This window comes from Pseudonaja textilis, chromosome 2 (genome assembly GCF_049901715.1).
Source record: "Pseudonaja textilis isolate UNSWEBS1 chromosome 2, rPseTex1.2, whole genome shotgun sequence".
Lineage (NCBI taxonomy): Eukaryota > Metazoa > Chordata > Lepidosauria > Squamata > Elapidae > Pseudonaja > Pseudonaja textilis.
Genome location: NC_141991.1, coordinates 54,931,340 through 54,952,969, shown reverse-complemented (window position 1 = coordinate 54,952,969; position 21,630 = coordinate 54,931,340). Strand labels below are relative to the sequence as shown.

The window sequence follows — 21,630 nt, the reverse complement described above, 5'->3', positions numbered from 1 at the left end:
TAGTAGAATGCTATAGATTGCCATAATAAGATGTGTGTTGATATGCAAATCCTTATCCATAAATCCACTGAATTTAATGATGCAAATCCTTATTGTAGCAAGCCAAATTTGAGGGTGAACCAAGATATAAAAAATGCCTTTAGAGAAACTGGCAGGAATTAAAAACAAAGCTAGATTTTAATGGCATGTAAAGCATGTAAGATAATCTCTGCTTTATGAGCCTTTTTTGGCAAAGTGACATTAAAAGTATCATTGCAATAAACCAACCTTATATAAGCAATAGCATGATTTAAATGAAAAGTCAGCTTTTCTATACCTTTACCAATATGTAGCTTTTTAATACAAAAAGAACAACTCTGTGGCACTCAATTGGATTGAAATATGTTGACGTATGTTGCCATTCTGTTATTTTTCAAACAATTTTATATTTTTCCTGCATTTCTGGGTCTCTGCTATTGCCATATTATATGCAGGACAGAATCCTTGCTAATGAATAGGAAATAAAATAGCTAAAACAAAAATAAGCAGTGCTTATGAAATATTTATTAGATTTTTATCCCACTTTTATTGCTTTATAAGTATCTCAAGGATACTTATAAAGTTATGAGAACATACATAATACTCTTTTTTCCCAGAACAAGCCTGTGAGGTGAAATTAACTAAGAGAAAATCACTGGCCCAAAGTAACCCAGCTGGCTTTCATTTCTAAGGTGGTAACAGAACAGTAAAGCAAGCTAAATCTGTTTTCAATTAAATATAACTTCATATTAAAATTGTATGGAAAAAAGTCCTTTTCTGGATTGCAATATATATCTTGTCCCTGTAGTTCTAAGCTTTATTATGTAGTTACCAAAAATGGTAAAAAGTACCTCCACAGAGACTGTATTTCCAACATACATGTTATACTCCTTTATATATTTTTGACAATTCATTAGGTACCAATACCAATGGTACATCATCTAATCTATTCCCTGCTCAAACAAGTTCAATGGCTCATCATCATTTGTTGTCTAATTTTGTATGCCACTACACAGAACCTGGCAATCTTAAATGTCTGAGATTAATAAAGAGATTATTAAAATCTACATTAACCTTAACTTTTTTATACCATAAGCAGCCAAGCTACCTAAATCTCAAATCACAATCTTCTAATTCCAACATCTTCCTGTTTCTCAATCTTGCACCCATATCAGGCAACAAGCAACAATTTTAAGTCAGATAATCCTAGCCCACCTCTTTTTCTTTAGTATCTACAATTTAATTCTTGGTTTTTAAACATCTTTTGCTTTTGTTGAAATGATACATCAGTGATTAATATCAATATTGTCTGAAATAAGAACATGCTACATAAAATTAATCTTAATTACTGAAATTCTTTTCAACAATTACAGTTGTAATTTATCCTACTTCAATAAGTCTTTTTAATACTGTTCCATATTTTTATATAATTATTTCCAAATATCAGACAATTTATATTAGTTAATCTGATCTCCAGATATTTCTCAATTTTAAAGCTATGTTTTAGACTGTTTGATCTTGTATACTGATATTTTTAACCAACATATTTGCTTTTTGTTTTTTAAGATCAACTAATGCACCAAAGGCCTTCAATTTTCTTTATTAAGTGTTCAATCCCTTTCTGAGGATCTCATAAACTAAACTAAATCATCAGCAAAAGTTATGAATTTGTAAGCCTCTTTTAAATTTTCAATCTCATTATTTTCTCATCTTGATGTCTCTGTTCAACACTTAAAAGAACAAAAATAAAAAGTGACAAGGATAAAATATATTGTGTTGTTCCCTTCTGTATCTTACATGATTTAATTAAATTGCTATTACAATAATATTTTTCTAAGATTTAATCCCTTAAATACAATTCTCCCCAAAATCCAAACCTCCCTAAATTTTTAACGTAAATGATCAATTCAAATTACTGAAAACTTTCTCAGCTTCTAGAAAACTCAGTGCCACTTGTTTCTCACTGTGTCGTTGTAGATACTCTACTATATCCAATACAATTCTGACATTATCTCTTAATTATCACATTGATCACCATGAATAAAGTCATGTAAAATCCTCTTTATCAGATGTCAATGTAAATATTTCAAAGCCATTATTTAATCAATCCATAATTCTTAGTTGAAACTAAATCTCATCCTTCCTTTGCTAGTAAAGCACTACTAGCCCCTTTCCAAGATTCTGGCATAGCAGATCCCTGTAATTCACCATGCTTTTAAGTGGTTGAAAAAGTTGGTCTTTGAAACATGTATAGTATAAACTCAATAATCCATCAGGCCTTGGTGCTTTCCCTATTTTATTCTTTTTTATGGCTTCTGATATTTTAAAAGTTGTTATAGGATTATGTTATGAAAAGCCCTAACAAGCAATTTACAAAAGTGGTTAGAAAAGTATATGAACTCTTTATCTTTAAAGGCACAGACAGTGGCATTCCCTCATCTCCCAGAGTTATGGTGGCATTCCCTCATCTCCCAAAGCTCTAAACCAGAACTGTCAAACTCCCGGCCCATAGGTCAGATGAGTTATATGCTGGTCATGCCCACGCCTGATTTAGCAAAGGGGAAAAAAGTCCCGATATGTCACATGATGCCAACCATGACGGTGTGAGTTTGACACCTCCAACTCTAAACCCATTGGAGATCACTGGTTTGCAGTCTTCTCAAGAGGAGTAATTGTCTGGAGCACTTGTGGGCAATCCCAAGCGGTCTCCTTGTCCAGAGAGGAATCACGAAGAGTCAGTTCACTCACTGTCTCTTCATTCTGTCATGGTCATTAGCTACACCCTCAATCAAGCTGTCTTGCTTGCCATTTTTTTCCCAAGGAAAAGATGCTTCTTTAATCTCTGAGGGGAAGATCTTATTCTGATATAGAAGGCTATTACATTTCCAGGTCAATGCAATATACATGCATCTTCCTGTATTGACCCCAAAACTCAGTATAAAGCAATTACAGGTAATACTACTTCAAGTATTTCCAAATGATTTCCTCAAATTCTGACCTCTAAAAGGAAGTTCATACATTATGTACCAGGTTACTGACCTTTCTTTAAATGAGGTGCAAACTTCAGCAATTTGGTTATCACTTTGAAACAAAGTGAACTGCTATTAACCCCAACTAAATATATTGACACATACCTGTTTCTGGCAATAAATGGGCATTTCAAACTTTTAAAGACACAAATTCTCTATCTTGCTATACTTACTGGAATTAAAATTACTGCAGGGTGTTATTTTCTGAGTCTTCTCCCCTCCCAAAACCATAATTTAAAGCACAAATTTGATCTTTAAGATAATAATTATCTTAATAATAAACATTATCAGAGAACAAATAGAAATAGTCTTGTCAGAAACTGAAAAATAGCCTTGTTCAATTTGTATCATATGAGGTAACTCTACTCAGCTTATTTGACTTAAAATAAATTAAAAATAAATATAAAATGCTAAAGCTCAGCTCATTTTGTTGTTGGGCTTTATTGGGGTGGGGGGAGTAACACTGAAAAGTTATCCTCCTTGAAGCCATTATCAATTTGGCAAAACAGTACATAGCTATGCTTACTATCTTAACGGTAGTGAGTGATAATAATGCCATTATAAACTGAATGGTTTGAAAGGGCAGTATGCGGGCAGAGAGGTTAGACAGCTTGTAATAGGATGTCAGCCATTCCATGAATTATTCTGACCATAGCTCACTTGCTTCTGCCTGTTCTGAAACTGCCAACATAAACACAGCAAAAATTAAGGCCAGTCAATATTGCTTTCAACATCCACTTTTCTGAGCTATTAAAGAACATTTCATTGTAAGTGCTAGATTGACAACAGACTCCACCTCCCCCCCTGCTCTCCACTCACCCATATTTTTACTAGTCATATTGATGTATTTTCTTTGCTTTCTTTTTCCTTGCTCATTTTATTGTCCTATTATTTTATCTTCACTTTGTTTAAACTTCCTTTTTGTTGTGGTTGTTGTAAACCAACTAAAATAGCCCCATGGCAAAGTAAGCAAATAAATTTAAGAATTATTATATTCCCAATAATCACATATTCATTATATTTATTAATTTAAATTATATTGTTTATAGTGTTTCACTGTATTCATGTTTTAGATATTTGATTCGAGAGCAATTTGGTGCAGTGGTTAAAGGCACCAGGCTAGAAATAGGGAAACCTTGAGTTCTTGTCCTGCTTTAGGTACAAACCCAGCTGAGTGATCTTCAGTTAGTAACTAGCAAGAAGGCAAAAGTAAAACACTGTCAAAAACTTTGCCAAGAAAAATGCAGGGACCAGTCCACGGGAATCATCACTGACCTGAAGGCACAATGTGTGTATGCCTCTGTGTGTGATATGCACCTCAGAATCCTAAAGTGACCAAATTTATCATATACGTAGTTCTCGAATTATGACCATAATTTATGTTGCTAAGTGAAAATTTGTTAAGTGAGTTTTCCTATCTTTCTTGCCACAGTTAAGTGAATCATTGCAATTAAGTTACTAATATGGTTGTTAAGTCATCCGGTTTCCCCACTGACCTTGCTTACCAGAAGGTCACAAAAGGGGATGAGGTGACCCCAGGACACTGCAACCATCATAAATATGAACCAGTTGCCAAACATCCAATTTTTGATCACCTGATCATGGTGTTGTCCCCAATTCGGGTCTGAGCCTGGTGCCAAGGCCAATAAAGGATGCCAGGCATGAGGTGCAGGTTTTGATTGCTTTTTATTGGGGAACCCCAAGGAAAAGGGCTCCTGGCCAAAATGCCAAGAACCAAGAACAAAGGATTAAGTAAGCTTCATACATTTTCACTCAAGAAGGCAGGACAAGGCGGGATAATAAGAAATATCATCTAATAAACATTTTAGTAATAATTCTACAATATGTTCTATTGGTCTTTAGCTATCCCTATTCCTAAGCCATGGCTAATGAATGCCCAGGAGTTATCAAATACACATTTTATTTACTGTGGGCCATCTCCATTCCTAATTTTTAGCTGAGGTCTGCAAGTTGCCTAACTCTTTGCTACTTTTATCAGCTTTCTAACTACCCAGATTTACACCTGCATATTTCCTTCTTTGTTTTTGTCAGACAGAATCCACAATTACAGGCTTCCTGATTTACTTTCAAGTGTATGCCATGACCTGGATTTATTTTAGCAGACAGCCCATCAAGGGGGATGCTGCAATGGTTGTGTGAAAAATGGTCATAAATCACTTTTTTCAATGCCGTTGTAACTTTGAATGGTCACTAAATGAACTGTTGTAAGTCGAGGACTACCTGTACATTACTATTTTTTCTGACATTTTAAAATTCTTTTACATCCACATTATAAACCCAGTTTTGGAAAGTTGGCTGGAAAACTGTAACTCTTGCAAAGAAATAGCTATATGTGTAAGAGATATGCAGAAATAATCTCCCAATTATACCATTGCAACGAACTGATGCACCAATACATTTAACCTCGGGTGTAGGAAGTTAGCACCCACCCTTCTCCTAGAAAAATGAAATATCCTAGGAAATATTAAAAAGGCAGAACATTTCCCCTAAAAAGAATAGAAATTTTCAGAAGCAGAAACTCACCTCAGAAGCAGAAGCTCACCCCAACCTTTGTTAATGGGTGGGCCATTAAGGCCTAGGCCAGAGTATTCTACATAACAAAGGCCCTGCCCATCTCACCACCTGGCCTGGGAAGATTGCATCAGCCAACACTCAGGTGAAGCCATGTGGGTCTAGACCGGGTCTCCAACCTTGGCAACCTGAAGATTGTGGACTTCAATTCCCAGAACTCCCAGAAAAGCAAAGCTAGCTGAGGAATTCTGGGAGTTGTGGTCCACAAATTTCCAAGTTGCCAAGGTTGGAGACCCCTGGTCTAGACAAAGCCTACAGTTAGCTAAGACTCCCCCTCCCGAGACTGACAACCAATGGGATACATTTCGTACACAGGAACAGGAAACACTAAGGTGGGGCCCAACAGAGGGTATATAACTAAGGGTCTCTCAGCATCTTGCCCCTTCTTTCTTCACCCAATCTGTCCACCATTAATCCATCTTTCCAAGCAGTCACCATGTTTCCAGTGTCTTTCTTCCCTACTTGGAACTGAACCCAGAAGGATATTTCTTCCAACACAAGTAAACTCAGTTTATTATAGCCCCTTCCCCTGCCCCCCGCCCCCCCAGACATCCCCAGAGTCGGTCGCATGAAAGGCACGTGGCCGCCCAAACAGCGATGAGGGAGCCCTGACGTCCCTTCGTAATCATGCGCTTTCTCCCTCGCCTCCTCAACCCCGCCTCTCCCGTTGCGTCAGCAACCGAGCCGTAAAGCCATGCCATCTTCTGAACGGCCTTCTGCTGCGCTTCTCCGTTGCCACAACAACCACGTCGGGCCGTAAATGAGAACGGCCGTCAAACTAAGACCCTTCGGCTCTTAACAGTACGTCGGGAGTTTTAGTAAGCCGGGTGGTTGGGTTCGACTTCTGCTGACGTCATAAGGGTTGCCTTGTTTTTCTGGGCGGCCGCGCCGAATGGTTACCCCGCTTCCTTCCGCTGGGTTGCTTTCCGACTTCCCATTAGTCTCGAGCAGTCCTGGGATTGCGGTGGGGTCTCCTATCCACGCATTAAGTGAGGCCCAACCTGGGTAGTAGCTTCAGTGCTCAGCAAGGTCGGCAAGGAAGCGGCGAGAAGTTAACCTTCGGGCAAGGCTGCCCCTTGTGGCAGCGTTTGCAAGGGGCACTAAGGCACGTTTTACTCCCAAAGCTCGGTTTCCCTCGTAGGTTCTACCTCCGAACTCAGAAAATGGGGCTTTGGTGTTAAACCAGCTTATAGTGTGAAGGCGGATCTGGCAGGCGGGCTCACTGAGTTGAGCAAGGGAGATGCCTGAGGAAACTGAGGGATCGAGCAGAAGAGTCCTCCGCTCGCGGGGACTCCCCCTCCCCAAAAAAGGGGGGGAACTGCTCAGCAACCTTGACCAAACGAAGCGGAATCCCCTCGCCTCCATCCTTATTGGGAGTCGCCCGGCCCACGAATGCACCAGAGCTTGAAACCCGGAGGCTCTTCCCAGAAAAGCGCCGCTTTTGCTATGTGGTCGGTGAACGAACGAGGAGCAGGGTCCTCTTCAAAAATTAAGAGTCAGGGACAGGGAGTTGGGTTTCCTTGCTTGAGATATATCACTTTGAAAACCGATTTGGTAATAATCGCTTTCAGTAGTTGTGGGAACCCATAAGGCGCAAGCTGGGAACGAAGGCTGCAGTCGAAGTCACCCAGTCGTATTCCGCGTTTAGTACGAAATCGTCCCTGTGCGGAGCAGAGATTCTGATCTGATAGTAAATGCAATCCTCTTAAAAAATGGTTACAGGAAATCTCTGATAAGGAGTCCCTCTTCAAAAACATTCAATCCTATTTTAAAGTGAAGGGTATAGAGGCCAAATCAGGGAGACAGAACTCCTTGCACCAATTGAATTTCCATGCAGTAGACAGGTGTATTTTTTTAAATGCTCATAGCAACCTAATTAGGGAATTAGGCATTCTTTTAGTTTTTGGCATTGTTCGTAATGTGAGAATAATCGGGTATTTTGGGTTTCTAAACTTATTACATAGTAACAAGTTCATATACTGCATGCCTGCTTTTCTTCCTTAGAAGGCACATAAAAGTCTGTGTCAGACCTAGAAATAAACATTGGAGCTGCTGTTGTTTTCCTCAGGGAAACAAGCTCTTGTTACTTCCATTTTTGCAGAAAAAAAATATATGGAGTTTCTTACTTCTAAGACTAGGACATACCTGCAGAAACACACTTATAATCACTGTTTGAAATAACCATAAAAGTTATTTCTTAACTGTTCTGAATAAGATGGACAAAAAATATATGTCTTTGTGGGGGTGGATGTGTTATTACTTTCCCCTCAGTTGGCTTATGGCCTGTATAAAAGAAGAACTTGTGCAAGTGTCTTTTTTCCCCCTTTCCCATTTTGGTATTGAGTGAAAGGTTATAAAAAGTGCCAGAGTAAATGGCAGCATCTAGCAGACACTAGACATTCCCCATGAACCTCCGGAAATGCTAAGCATTATCCAGACTGTTTAATAATTGGATAGGGGAGAAGAGAGCATTGCAAGTGGCTACACTGGAGACTAGAGGAGAAAGTTGGGATATATTTTAAACGAAAATAGTGGTCATGTTACTGCCAAAGGTTCCAGTATGGATCCAGTATGTTACATTCCCTGAAGCTATATTGATTCAAAATATTTTCTTTTGTGTTTGCAAAGACCCTATACCTCAGTAAAGCGTCATACTGTTATCATGCATAAAAGTCCATATTCAGATTCTGGTATTTCCACTATTTTAAGCCTTGGACCTATGCAACACTTTGCAAGCTGTTAAAAATACGGGTAGTCTTTGTTTAGCAACTGCAATTGGCACAGGTATCACAAAGCAACATATTTATTTTGTGAGTATCACATGACTATGATGGATGTATGACCTCAGGTCTATCAAGGTGGTTAAGCAACTCACCTGTAATCATTAAGCACATCACATGACGGCAGTTTGCAATTTTACTGACAGTTTCTCCATTCACTGCTTGTTGGAAGCAAATTGTGAAGCATAGTAATGGTGTCCACAGGATATGACAATAGTCATCAACACCCAACTGGTTGTAAAATGCCTGGATCTCAATTATAATCGCAGGAACGCTGCAACTGTTATAACTGCAAAAAATTGTCATAAAGTTATTTTTTCAGTGCTGCCCTGACTGTAAATGGTCCTTAACAGGGGAGTTGCTAAGTGAGGACTACCTGTACATAGCTTTGGATAACATGAATAATTAATAATTTAGAATGTAAAAAAATATATAAAATATTTCTTTATGCTCTTTTACCCTTAGGCGCTTGAAAGAGAAAAATAATACCAAATGGCAGAAGCAGTTTTTCATCCTCCCAGAAGGAAAAGAAAAGTATATGAATCATATGATTCTCCATTCCCTCTTTCTCCTTCTGTAGAAGGCAGTCATGGAAGAGTTTATAAAATGTGCCAGGCTGAATTGATAAACAACAATGTAATTGTGAAGAATCCTGAAGATATAGAACAGCTATATAGCAAGGTATTTGGGGCTCATTTTATCTCTATAATCAATTAAATTAATCAGTCTTGGATGATCCTGCATTTCTGTTTCAACAAAGAATATTCTCTTAAATGAGTGATACCATATTTTTGCTTGTTTTCTAGGGATTTTTTGGAAAAGGTATTCTTTCAAGAAGTCGACCAGAATATAGTATTTCAGATCCTATGTTGACTGCTAAATGGAAAGGTAAACTGAAGTATGTATGCATGTACATATATATGTATTAGACTTATATAGCCTGATCTTGTATATCAGAATCCTGGACAGGACCATAGAACAGTGCCAACCTCCTGCCACCTCAAAAGTAACAAATACCTGGTACCCTAAAGGCAATACACCTTTACATAGCCACATTCAGCTGAATTGAGCTGTAGCCTCACCCTACTCTAACGCTTGCAGGAAGAGCCAGTTGTTCAAAGCCTTTCAAAAGCTTAGGAGAGTGAAGGCCAGATCTCAGGAGAAAGGGTACTTCACAAAGCAGGGGCTGTGGAAAGAAGGCACACTTTTTTGCTCCCATGGGTTGCTAGCATTTAAAGAAAGGGATCTGGCATGTGCCCACCCTATCAGACCTAGTTGAAAAAGTAGATATTCTGGGAGAGACACTTGAACAAATAGCCTAGTGTTTCAGCCTCAAAAGAATCTTCCCTAAAAAGGGAAGGTTGGAGAATGGACATAAAAGGCATCTTGAGAAACAGGCATACTAATGCCTTCTTCAAGGGAGGTAGCCATGCCCCATCCTCCAGTGAGTCACTAATTGCTGCTTGGATCCAACTGCATGTCATCTCCTAGAGGACCTTAAGCAACCAAGAGGGGCACCAGTCCAGCACAAAAGTGGCAAAACTGGCGTCTCTGAGGACTTCTGTCCATTTCCTCAAGAGCAACCAGCTCAGAATCTTCCCAGATAAAAGGGCATGTGGTAGGCATTTGGTTACACAATATTGCAACAGTGCTGCTTTGCGTTCTCTGATTGTGCAGAATGGGACAATGCTATAGTTTTCAAATTTATTTCAAGATCAGCATATTTCCATATTTATTTATCCTATATATTTATATACTGTCCTGCTCCCAACATTGAATGTAATTTTCATAATAAAGCATTTTGAATATTAAACGGTAAATATGAATATGAATGCCTTTCTGAAATTGTATGCAAACAATGTTATTCGTGTTTTAATATTATGTATATAAAAATAGTAATTATACTTTTTATTGCAGATGCTAAATTAAATATGCCAATAATCTCATCAAAAAAGTAAGTTTTTCTTTTTGTTTGGTCTAGCCTAGAGTTTGAGCATACTTAATCACTATAAAAATAACAGTTTAAGATACTTTAAAGAGACAAAGTACTCTTTCTTTGATTCCTCAATTAAATCTTTGTACCATTGTTCCAATTATTAAGTGATTAAAGTGGAAAAACTAAATATGGGCAGGTTTTCTGAACCAAGAATTATCAAGCAATGATTTAAGTCCTAATTTGATATGCCTTTTGAGTATTACCAATAGAAGAGAATATTTGTAGTTCAGGATTGAACTGTGGGATCTTGGTGCTCTCTCAGTTACCAAACTGGATAATATCATGAATATACTTTTGAGTATTAAATTAGAAGTCATCTGTTGCAATATACGATATATTGAATCTTGCTTCAGAAGTAACAGGAAAGTATATCAAGTGTGGTCCCATTTTTCTTGCTCTCATATCAAAGAAAACAATTTAAAAATTTCTAGGTGAATTTTTTTTTTAGAAGGGCTTAATATGGGGAACCTTGGCTTGTTTAAATTTTGGTTAGTGAAGAAATCACAGTGATTATGGATTGTTTTCAGCAAACCCTATCTTTCCAGAATGATCAGTGATCTTCTTGGAATTAATTCTTTCTTCTGGGACAGTTAAGCTGGTTGCACATTTAAACTTGCCTTTTTGAATGGAGGACAGTTTCTGACAATTCTTGGTCAACAGTGGAGTTTGGACTAGCTACGACTTTTCTGACTCAGATTTTATAATTTAGTAGAGAACATTCACCCGTACGTTTTATTCTCACAAAGGATGATTTTTTTAAAAAATTGTCAATGCTTCATTCCTCATTGACTTTTAATATAGAGATAAAAACATTTTTCTGAGAACGTGACACATATTCACGTTCTTAAGCAATAATAAGTTCCCTCTTTATAAGAGCCTGAAATTTAGAGTAATCCTTCTTTGCTATATTTAGGGATACAGAAAAAAGCCTTGTGACAAAGAACAACATATTTAAAACTGCTGTATCCTTTCAGTCTGACCCCTGCTAGCAAAACAAGTTCCTTACACAGTTAGAGATCCTCAGATAATTATAAAGGCATACAAAATATCTTATCTTCTTGAAATTACTGTATACTTTTTTATCCAAGTTTAAGAAGGGTTAAAAATATTGTGATGTCAAAGCAATCCAGAAAGCTAAAGGATAACATTTTTTAGAATTATTAATCAGATCACAGTTTACTGTAGATCCTTAGGTGAGGAATACTGCTTCAAAAAAATTATTCCTTGGAATTTGCTTACCTGTTCGGAAATACGTTTATGTTCTGTAATGAAAGTCACATCTGTTATTGCTATTGTTTCTTAGTAATGTAAAAAATGTTCAAGAAATATGCTGAAAAATCATATATTTAAGCGCGGGTTAGCAGAATCTTAGAAATAGTAGACATGCTTTGGCTTGGATATGGCTTGGTTTATTCCATCTTTTTATTTTCAAAAGATGAATATATGCTTCAGAGCAATCTTGAATCCTAAAGGGCTGAGCAAACTCAAAGAAGCATTTAAAAATGGAAGTGCTGGAGTTTAGTCTGACTGCCATCATCAAACATTACTGGCATCAGTAATTCTTCTGAAGCATACTTCATATCCTAGTCAAGAAGAAGCTAGTATTATATACTTCAAAGTTTTTCTGATACTATGAATCTAATGACATTTGGCGTTCACCTGTAGGAATGATCATGCGCTGCCAGAACCTTGCTTTTGGTCTCATTTCCATTTTCTACTACAAGATGAGTGATAAGAAAAGAAACCACTGGCCTGTTTACAATTATATGAGTCTCTGGGTCCATCTCAGTTTCAATCCATAAGAAACTAAGATTGTGGCTGAATGTCTAAATTTACAGCGGAAATGATTGTGGAAGATACAAACAAAATAAGCATAACCATAATTGTTTATTCACTATCCAAGTTACTAAAGGCATTTCAACCTCAAGGTGGCAAAACAGAATATTAGTTGCTAGAACTGAAAATAGTAAGGTTCAGTGTCAGCATGAACAACATTTCAGTATTTCAGTAAAAGCTTACTTGGGCAATAAAAGAAGTATACAATCAGTCAAACACAACCTTCTCTATGGGGAAAAATGCAGTATATAATCATTCTCTCTAAATAATACTACCAAATTTGATTTCTCTAACAATGTAATAATTTTTAATTAAAGAGATTACCTTCTGAACAATTAATACAAATAACTGTTGAAATTATTTCTTTTAGTCTATCATGTTTTTAAAAGAAAGGAACTCTCAAATATTCCTAAAAAATATTTCCTAAATTTAATTAAGATTCCAGAACTCAAGCTGGAATTCAGATTCAGCTCTTTATTTCCAATCTGGCATTGTTGTATTTTTTAAAAAAAATTATCTACAAGTTGTTCTTCCTCTGGATACTCAAGTTGCAAGAGTAATTTGCAAATAAAATGATTAATACAATGCCACTTAATTCTATTGTCTTGATTGAAAGATAAAAACTTGAGCAGATAATAGTATATTCTTTATATGCACCATTGAGAATCTCGGCAGTTGTGAATTTCTCACATAGGGCAATCCTCACTAAATAACCCAGAAAGACAACCATACTTGTAGTCTTTGTACGTTGTGCAATAGAATAACCATAAAAATATTTATGAGTAGCCAGGGATATAGAATATATGATTAAATAAACTATTTATTTATTTTTCATATTTCTATACCACCTCAATGAGGGACTTCTAATATACCTAGGGCTTCAGTAAAACTTGAGACGTGATCATTTATTTTGTTGTGATACTTCTATATTGTTCATACATTTATTTATGAGCCCATACTTTCTGCTTTCTTCTATTCCAGATACCAGCATTGTGTTGAATGGGCTAAAAAACGTCTGTCTGAACAGGGAATGGATGACTCCACAATTAACAACATCATGGAAAATTACACTAAACAAATTAATCTGAAAATAGAAACTGGGCAAAATAATGGATTTCAAGATGAAGGAACATTTAAAATGGAAAGTGATAAAGAAGAACCAAAGCTTCTAATGACGTCATCTGAAATTAATGGGAATAACAAATCTTTCAAAGCTAATACATGTTGTGATTCATTAGACAAACATGACTGTGGTGAATCAGATATTACAGACTCTAACATTTTAGCTAAAACTCCTTCACCACAACAATGTTCTCTCAATATGTATGATAGCTGCAGAGAAGACAATTATGTTGAACCAGAATCTCATTGTTTCAGTAATAATGAATATGAGCACGAGCTCGTATTAATAGAAGAAAAAGAATTATGTATGGAAGAGGAAAAAAGTGATGAATTGCATGTAAGTATAACTTGATTGTGAGTAAAGGTAAAGTCAGTTTAAAAATTATTAAATCGGGTATTTAGCTTTATAGATGTCCTTTATTCCTTTTTATTAAGAGATTCTGAAACTAATCAGTTGATGGATATCAGCAAAGTGCACTTAAAGAAATTATTTGCCAATTTACTTGAAGAGTCCTGTTGCAATTCGTCTGCCCTCTCCAAAGCATATTGCAACACAAATAAGACTGAATAAATAGGGCAGGGGTGTTAAACTCGTGGCATCACATTTTCATCATGTGACATTGCAACTTTTTTCTCCCTTCACTAAACTGGGGATGGGCGTGACACATCCAGCCCGTGGGCCACAAGTTTGACACCCCTGGAATAGAAACATCTAGAAAGTCATGTCTTGTCTGCAGAACTGCTATAATGTTAGAGCAAAAGCTGGTGGATTTAGGAATGAAAGGCCAAAAAGATCAAGAGGATGTCTTATGCACAAAGAAAATATAATTCATTATGATGACTGACGTTTAGCTGATGGTATGTAAATTACAGAAATGTTTTGATTTCTTCTTTATAACTTTTATTACTTTCTTGTAGTTAATTAAAAAAGCAAACTTAGTATGCCGAAGAAATCCTTTCAGGATTTTTGAATATCTGCAACTCAGTCTAGAAGAGGTAAGTTTTATGAACTCTCTTAGTCTGTATCTGGCATACATTAGGAAAAAGCCTTATAAGGAACTTCTAGGCAAACATAAGATTGGGAAATTAAATGGATGCTTGCATAATTGGAACAGCAAAGTGACATTGTCTAGCAAACCCATTGTCAGAAGTTTGATTAAGCAGCAACTAGCTGGAGCATGATAGCAAAAATTGACTCACCAAGTCTTACCACCTCATACTTCTTTTCACAGAATTTTCCCCTCAGATTTCCCTTGATTTCCTCCTTCAGCAATGGATTTCTGTTGCTTAGCACTAATGTACACAATGGAAGTTTATTCCTCTCTGGACTGCTTCCATTTTGTGGTAGTACATAAGTAAAGGGAAAAATACTATCCCCCCCTCCAGTTTAACTTGCTTAGGAAAATGTCTCTGGTATTATAATTGTTGTATAGAAATACCTTTCTGCAATCCTATACTTGCTTATTCAGATGTAAATTAATCTTAGTTATATTTTCTTATAAAGCTGTCCATATTGCACTATAATTTTGTATCCTTGAATATGATTTTTAACTATATAAGAAAGCTTTCCCAGCATTCTAGTACTTTTTAAACATGCACAAACTAATTTTATTTGATGTCATTTTTAGGCTTTTTTCCTGGTCTATGCTCTCGGATGTTTAAACATTTATTACAATGAGGTAAGTTAATTGCAGTTGAGGTAATGTTGTCAGTAGTAATTCTTGAGTGAGAGATTTGTTGGAGTACTTATTAGCAAGTAATAAAGCACACTCTTTCTAAGGCACTTTATACCAACTTTAAAAAGGGTGCTACTTATTTGTTCATGTAAATATTTTAAACTTACTGATGTATGTAAATAATTTTGGCTGCATTCCTGAAATAATATTTTTGTTTAAAACTGACTCTTCAACTTCAATACAAGTATGAGGCTATGATTTTTTTAAAAAAGAGTATGTGGGACATTTTTTCAGAAACTATTGTTGAACTTTTATCGTGAAATATTAATAACCTTACCAAGCTACTATTGTCTGTTTTTTTAATAACAGACACTTGGCTTCTATTTTGTTAATTTTTATAATTTTGCAAAGTACTATCTATGACATTTCTATAATATTAGAATATATTCATTCACAATAATCATCTGGTTGTGTTTTTAAGGCACCTTTATCTATCTTGAAGCTGTGGGAACTTTTTAGTAAAGCACAACCCAATTTTAAGGCTACATACATGGCTTATCATTACTTCCGTAGTAAAGGATGGGTCCCTAAAGTTGGCCTGAAATATGGAACTGATTTGTGTAAGTAGTATCCCTAAAGTTGGCCTGAAATATGGAACTGATTTGTGTAAGTAGTATCCTTTCATTATTGGCACCTAATGAAGTAACTGAACAAGAGTGGGTCCATTCACGTTCTCTGTTACGTGAACGTTCCTCTTTCTTTACATTCAGTCATTCTTTAGTGAGGTTGATGTTCTGCTGCTTGGCATATTATCTTGAGTATAGTTACGTGTCTGCTTTTCATATTCTTGGAATATATTATGTGAAGGCAGCTTACTCTTCCCTATAAGCATGTTTAGACTGAACATCCCATTTTAGGGATTTGTGCTGTTTGGAGAAAAAATGGCAAAGAATAATGCTGGGCTTTATTGTTCTATGATATAAGTAGTTCTCAACTTACAAGAGTTTATTTAGTGACAGTTCAAAGTTACAACAGCACTGAAAAAAAGGGACTTATGACCATTTTTCAGAGTTACGACCTTTGCAACATTCCCATGATCATGGGATCAAAATTCAGATGCTTGGCAATGGGTTCATACTTAAGACCATTGCTGTGTCCCAAGGTCATGGGTTCAAGCAAAGTCAATGGGAAGCCAGATTCACTTTACAACTGTGTTACTAGCTTAACTTCAATGATTCACTTAACCACTGTGGCAAGAAAAGTCATGAAATGGGGCAAAACTCACAAATGCCTCATTTAACAACAACGTCATTTGGGCTCAGTTATGGTCGTAACTTGAGGACTACCTGTATATAATTGTATTTATGTATTATGTGGCCAGTTCAGTTGATGTATAATTTTTTTTCTATACATCAGTAAAACTCTACTAAACAGCCTGTGATCCCTTGGCTCATTGTTTCCTTATAAGGTTCCCGTTTCCTCAATGCCTTCAACAATGGCAGGGCTTTTAATTTATTTGAAAAGTTCTTAAAAATTCAGGGGATATTCAGAATGCATTTGCCTTCAACAAAGCCCATTTGAACTGTACAGCACATTAAGAACTGATCACAGGAAATGTTTTGTGACATTCTCTATTATGTCATAAAATGCTTTGTGAAAATTGGCATAATTTTTTAAATAAAATTTGTCAAATTTCAATTCCATGGGAGTCATGGGATCCAGTTTTGGGATGCATTCCGTAAGTTGGCCTATTTGAGATATCTTGGCTCAAAAGGTTTTGCCCTTTGATGCACCATTTTGCCCAGTTAAAGGTTACAGACATGAGAGTTTTAGTAGATAGAAGTAAAAAAAAAGTTTACTCTCAACAAATACGTGGTATCATTTCTACTTTAGTACATTCATGTTATAGAATACAAGCTCATCTTACTATAAAGTGGTTTAGATTCTGAAAGTTTTATAATGGGTTACCACAATCTTACCTTGTTATAACTGGAAAAAAAAAGGCTTTTGTAGTAAATGAATGTTCAAAAACAACAAATAAAACCATCTTTCAATTGTACGGTGTCGGTTGGGTAGATATATTGTGTGCATATAATAATAATATTGGCATACATTTCTTATTGAGTTTACATTCATATTATAGTCAGTATTATATATCCTCTTATCATTACATTGTCATTAAGTTTTTATTTCAATTTCAAACTATCCTTAAAGGCAAATCCCATATCTTACTAAATTATATTTATATTAAAGCTTATTCAAAAATAATCAATTTTAGTATATCATTATTAATACAATATCCTTTAATTTCTTACTCTATTTTCTAGCCATCCATAGAATAACTCCCAAATCTTATAGTACTCTTTTTCTTCTTGTTCTCTAATTGCTAATGTTAATCTACTTATTTCTGCACATTCCATTATTTTCTTAATCACCTCCTCCTCCATTGGAATTTTCTTATTTTTCCAATTTTGGGCAAATACAATTCTAGTTTGTATGGTTGGAAAAAAATGCTAAAACAACACATACTCTTAAAACCTGAGATATTTTTTTAATGGGGATTTTGCCTGAAAGTTATAGTAAAGAAATAATATACTTGATTATTAATGTTCATTTTATTCCTGTTGTAGTGCTATATCGAAAAGGCCCTCCTTTTTACCATGCCAGGTATAGCATTAAGGTTTGGATATAGTTTTCATTTTTACTATATACTATGCTTAATTTTTATGCTACTTGAAACTATATATTTGTTTCTAAATTGCTTTAACATAATTCAGAATATTGTTTTTTCAAAGCTGAAACTAAGAGTAATCTCAAATTAGGAGAGTCCATGGCTGGCCATCTTCAATAAGAACATCCAGATAACCAATCCTATTCTGGAATGTTCTATTACCCACAGAATAGCCCTGGAGATGCCCTGAGATTCAAATAAGGGTCTCAAAAACATGAATAATTGAAATTTCAAACAAAGAAAAAATATGTTGATTTTGGCATACTTTCATATATTGTGTTATCAGTATGCATTTTATTAAAAGCTGCCCTTGTGGTCTTTAAATGCTGCTTTGATAGAGGCAAACCAGTGTTGCTCCTTCTACTAATTAAAGTAATTAAAACATTATGGTGATGAGTACCTGGTGATGAGTACCTCTCCTCACAAATATTTGTTCTGGGGGACTCTCAATGCTGTCCAGAAGTGATTTGGAAAGTGGGGAAATGACTTTGGTGACAGAGAGAGGGGATGAATTTTCATGCCTTTGATAGAATCAGTTTCATCATAATATTACATTGGATTTTACCTTCCCTTTAACCTACATAGTCTACTTGTCTATTTGAATGAATACTGTGGGAAACTATCTCTAATTTACTAACCCCAGAAAAGAGACTTAAAAGAATGTGAAAAGAGATCTAATCTAAATATCCTGTTGTTTGCTGAATTGATTCTTTCACTTATGCTAAAGGAGCCCATCAGTATTTTAAGTTATTTTGGTTGTGATTTTTGAATATATGTTTTAACTTTTCATCCTAAAAAAAGATATTGGGGGTTATTTTCCAGCTATTCTGTGATTGCTGAATTAATTAATGATGATTTTGATGGACCACTGCACAGACCATTCAGTTGGAAATCTTTGTCTGGATTGAACAGAACTACAGCAAATGTTTCCAAGGTAGCCAATAAGAAGCATCATTTTAAAATAAACCAAAAATGCTATGGAGGAAAATGGATGAATAACTTTAAGTGCAGTAGGTAGAATTATACAAAGCGTGTAGTAAAATAATTTTGCAATAAATGAGAGTAAGCGTATGTGGGTCTATATATATGTTTCTGGTTAACAGTGGAAAATCATATTTCGTACAAATGTTGCAGTGTGTGAATTGTAAGCAATCACAAATGTGGTCTGGTTGACTGAAGCTGCTATTATGGAGAAAAGATTCTCTCTTTTCCATGTTTAATATTCCATCACAGATACGAAGCAGAGTTTAGATTCCATTTTTTCAAAAAATTGCTTTAAATCTAAACTTCCATAATATTGGTCTGCTGCTATACAGTATTTCAGCTTACTAGTTTCTAGGGGGCTTGAGTTGTTCAGATTGTATTTCTCTAATAATTGAGGCTTGGTTGAATACTTAGCTACCCAGTGCTTTTACAGATCAGTTTTCAAATATATTTTTATTTAGTTTGTCCTAATACACTATTTAGGATAAATGTTGATAATCCCCACTGAACATTTTAGAAAGAGTAAATGGATGGAAAGAAGAAACAATTATAGTAACTAGAGATGAAAGTTACCTCTGAAGTCCAAGAAACCTAATGTTGAGGGCTCTGCAGCACTTCAGATTCAAAGCCAAATGGTGCTTCGGAAGATCCAGGAGCACAATAGAGTATATGCCCAAAACTCCTTACACCAAATGCATATTTTCTTGGGACTGGGCTGCAAGAGGCATCTACATATTCCTAGGAAAAGTCACAACTGCCTTCAGGAGTTGCAGGCAGGTCTACATTTCCTTGCACACTCCAAATTATATTTTGCCTTTGAATCTAAAGGTGCTATGCATCCCTCTAGTTTTTACATATGCATTTTTCTCACTTCAGTTTTCTCTGAAAATTGGCTCTAGAAAATCACCAAAATGGTTTGGAACTGCCCTGGGTGCAATAAAATGATCAAAACTACCTTACAAAAGGGCTCTTTTACCCTTGTTTTTAATTAGACTAGTAGACGCTGTCTGTCTCATTATTGCAATAAAGAGTGCATGAACCTTAATTTGAAGTTTTCAGGAGAAACATCACATTTACATTTACTTGACATTTTGGTAACATAATTTATTTGTCACCAGGAACTCATGTTCTGCTATTTAATTAAGCCATCTGATATGAATGAAAAAGAAATGCTTTCACCTGAATGTCTCAAAAGAATGAAAGTCCAGGTATGTATGTTTCCTCCCAATTTAATATTTTGTCAGAAATGAACATTGAATTGTTTATTTACTGCTATAGTAAATAAGTATACTGGGTCATTTATTCACTGTCAGTTTTCTAAAACCGTGTGTGTGTGTGTGTGTGTGTGTGTGTGTGTGTGTGTGTTAGAAGAGATTGAAATAGACCATTTCTCCCTAAAAAATAGGAATGATGCATGATCTAGGTATATTGAACTAATTCATCCAAGAATACAAGTAGTCCTCATTTAGTTGCTTTGTTTAGCAACCATTTGCAGTTATGATGCTGATGAAAAAGTAATTTTGCAGCTTTACATTTACAATCTTCCCAGGTCTATAAAGCAAAGGAAAGCTTAAGATAAGCCCACAGTTTCACTTAGCGACTAACTCGCTTTACAGTCAAGTTGCCAGTCTCATTTTTTAATCATTAATAAGGATTACCTGTAATTGTGTTTGAAAGAGCAATGCTAAAAATGCTTTGATATAATAAAATAAACTATGGAAAATAATGGTTTGAATGCAAATTACTCTGTTCTTTAATTTTAAAGGGATTTGAATGTATCTTGAAATGAAGCAGCCTCATCAAATCATAATAAGTCTATGAAGCATTCACAATACTGGAATAATATGTTCAAAGAGAAAAAGCTTTTTTAAAAAATCTCATAATATGCGTAATGCTAAAAATCAGCTATATAAAAACATTCATCAAATAGTAGGTTGATCTTTAAAAAAATCTAAAGGTCAGCCAAATGATATTGGAAGTGCTATTGCAACTAGTACAGGAAATTATTAGTGGTAGTTACTTTCTATGAAAATGCTCTAGATACCGAATTAGCAAATGCCAAAACCTCAATTGGGAATGTGCATATTGGGCAATTCTAATGATTTGACACTGTCTATCTGCTAATAAGTGTGATAATTTATGCAGGTACTGATTTCAGGATGGCAAAGATATTTTCATAATCAAATTCACAAATATACTTTCTCCCCAAATAACAAGGATTGTCTGTATTTTTATTTATCAACTGTCGCTTTATTTAGAGATGAAGCAGCCATTATATATTGATTAGAGCGGAGCAATATTTAGGAAAGAATCATTCTTCCATTTTCACTAACAGTCTCAGTGCTATTCGTAGTTGTGCGAATGATCATGTCTCTAGCTTGCTATAGCTTGCTGTGAACCAAATACTAACAATAGTATACTAACAATACCCAAATGCATTATTTCTCCTTAAGCTATCTCTTCAGTAGGAAAATATGCATTAGCTAACAATAGCATTCAGCAACCATATTTATGTATTTTACTTATTTTATAACCAGTGTCTTTCTTTTTAAAGGAATTGATCCTAAATCGCTGGGTTTCATCCTGTGAACGTAGTGAACAAGAAGAGGTGTGAAATTGGAATCCAAAAGTTGAGCAATATTAATAAAACTGTAGCAAACTAAATAAAATTTAACTATTCCTTTTAGCATGTGTATATTAAGTGTATATAATACAGAGCACTGTGGTTTTTTTTAATAAAAGCTCAAATGGATAGTGACAATTGAGCATGTTTTATGACTTAGCTTAATACTTCTAGAGTTAATTAACCTCTACTATAGTCTTGGCTCAAAATGTTCTAGTTATACCATGTATGTTAAAGATGGCT

At 35.4% G+C, this 21,630-nt stretch overlaps 1 protein-coding gene across 4 annotated transcripts; it reads left to right on the top strand.

The window, feature by feature from the left end:
* The first annotated feature begins 6,248 nt into the window (after positions 1-6,248).
* TSEN2 (tRNA splicing endonuclease subunit 2) lies at positions 6,249-21,522 on the top strand. 4 transcript variants are annotated; one of them, XM_026724255.2, is made up of 12 exons: positions 6,249-6,440; positions 8,885-9,100; positions 9,226-9,307; positions 10,337-10,373; positions 13,233-13,710; positions 14,292-14,369; positions 15,002-15,052; positions 15,531-15,669; positions 17,680-17,716; positions 18,603-18,714; positions 19,883-19,972; positions 21,319-21,522. In XM_026724255.2, exons 2-12 carry the CDS (start codon positions 8,912-8,914, stop codon positions 21,376-21,378), a joined length of 1,353 nt encoding a protein of 450 aa, XP_026580040.2. In that variant the 5' UTR covers positions 6,249-6,440; positions 8,885-8,911; the 3' UTR covers positions 21,379-21,522. The 4 variants fall into 4 exon arrangements, 3 of the variants coding, with proteins under 3 accessions (XP_026580040.2, XP_087780075.1, XP_026580026.2); XR_015741646.1 differs by having other exon boundaries at positions 6,295-6,440; positions 17,680-17,729; XM_087923949.1 differs by having other exon boundaries at positions 6,317-6,457.
* Positions 21,523-21,630: the final 108 nt, after the last annotated feature.

What these genes read in the sequence shown, in the direction of transcription:
- TSEN2 (XM_026724255.2), top strand. Translation starts at nt 8,912, where the DNA reads ATGGCAGAAGCAGTTTTTCATCCTCCCAGAAGGAAAAGAAAAGTATAT. An exon ending in AAAAAAGTGATGAATTGCAT is followed by an intron (nt 13,711 to 14,291) that starts GTAAGTATAACT and finishes ACTTTCTTGTAG; the next exon opens with TTAATTAAAAAAGCAAACTT. An exon ending in CCTCCTTTTTACCATGCCAG is followed by an intron (nt 17,717 to 18,602) that starts GTATAGCATTAA and finishes GTTATTTTCCAG; the next exon opens with CTATTCTGTGATTGCTGAAT.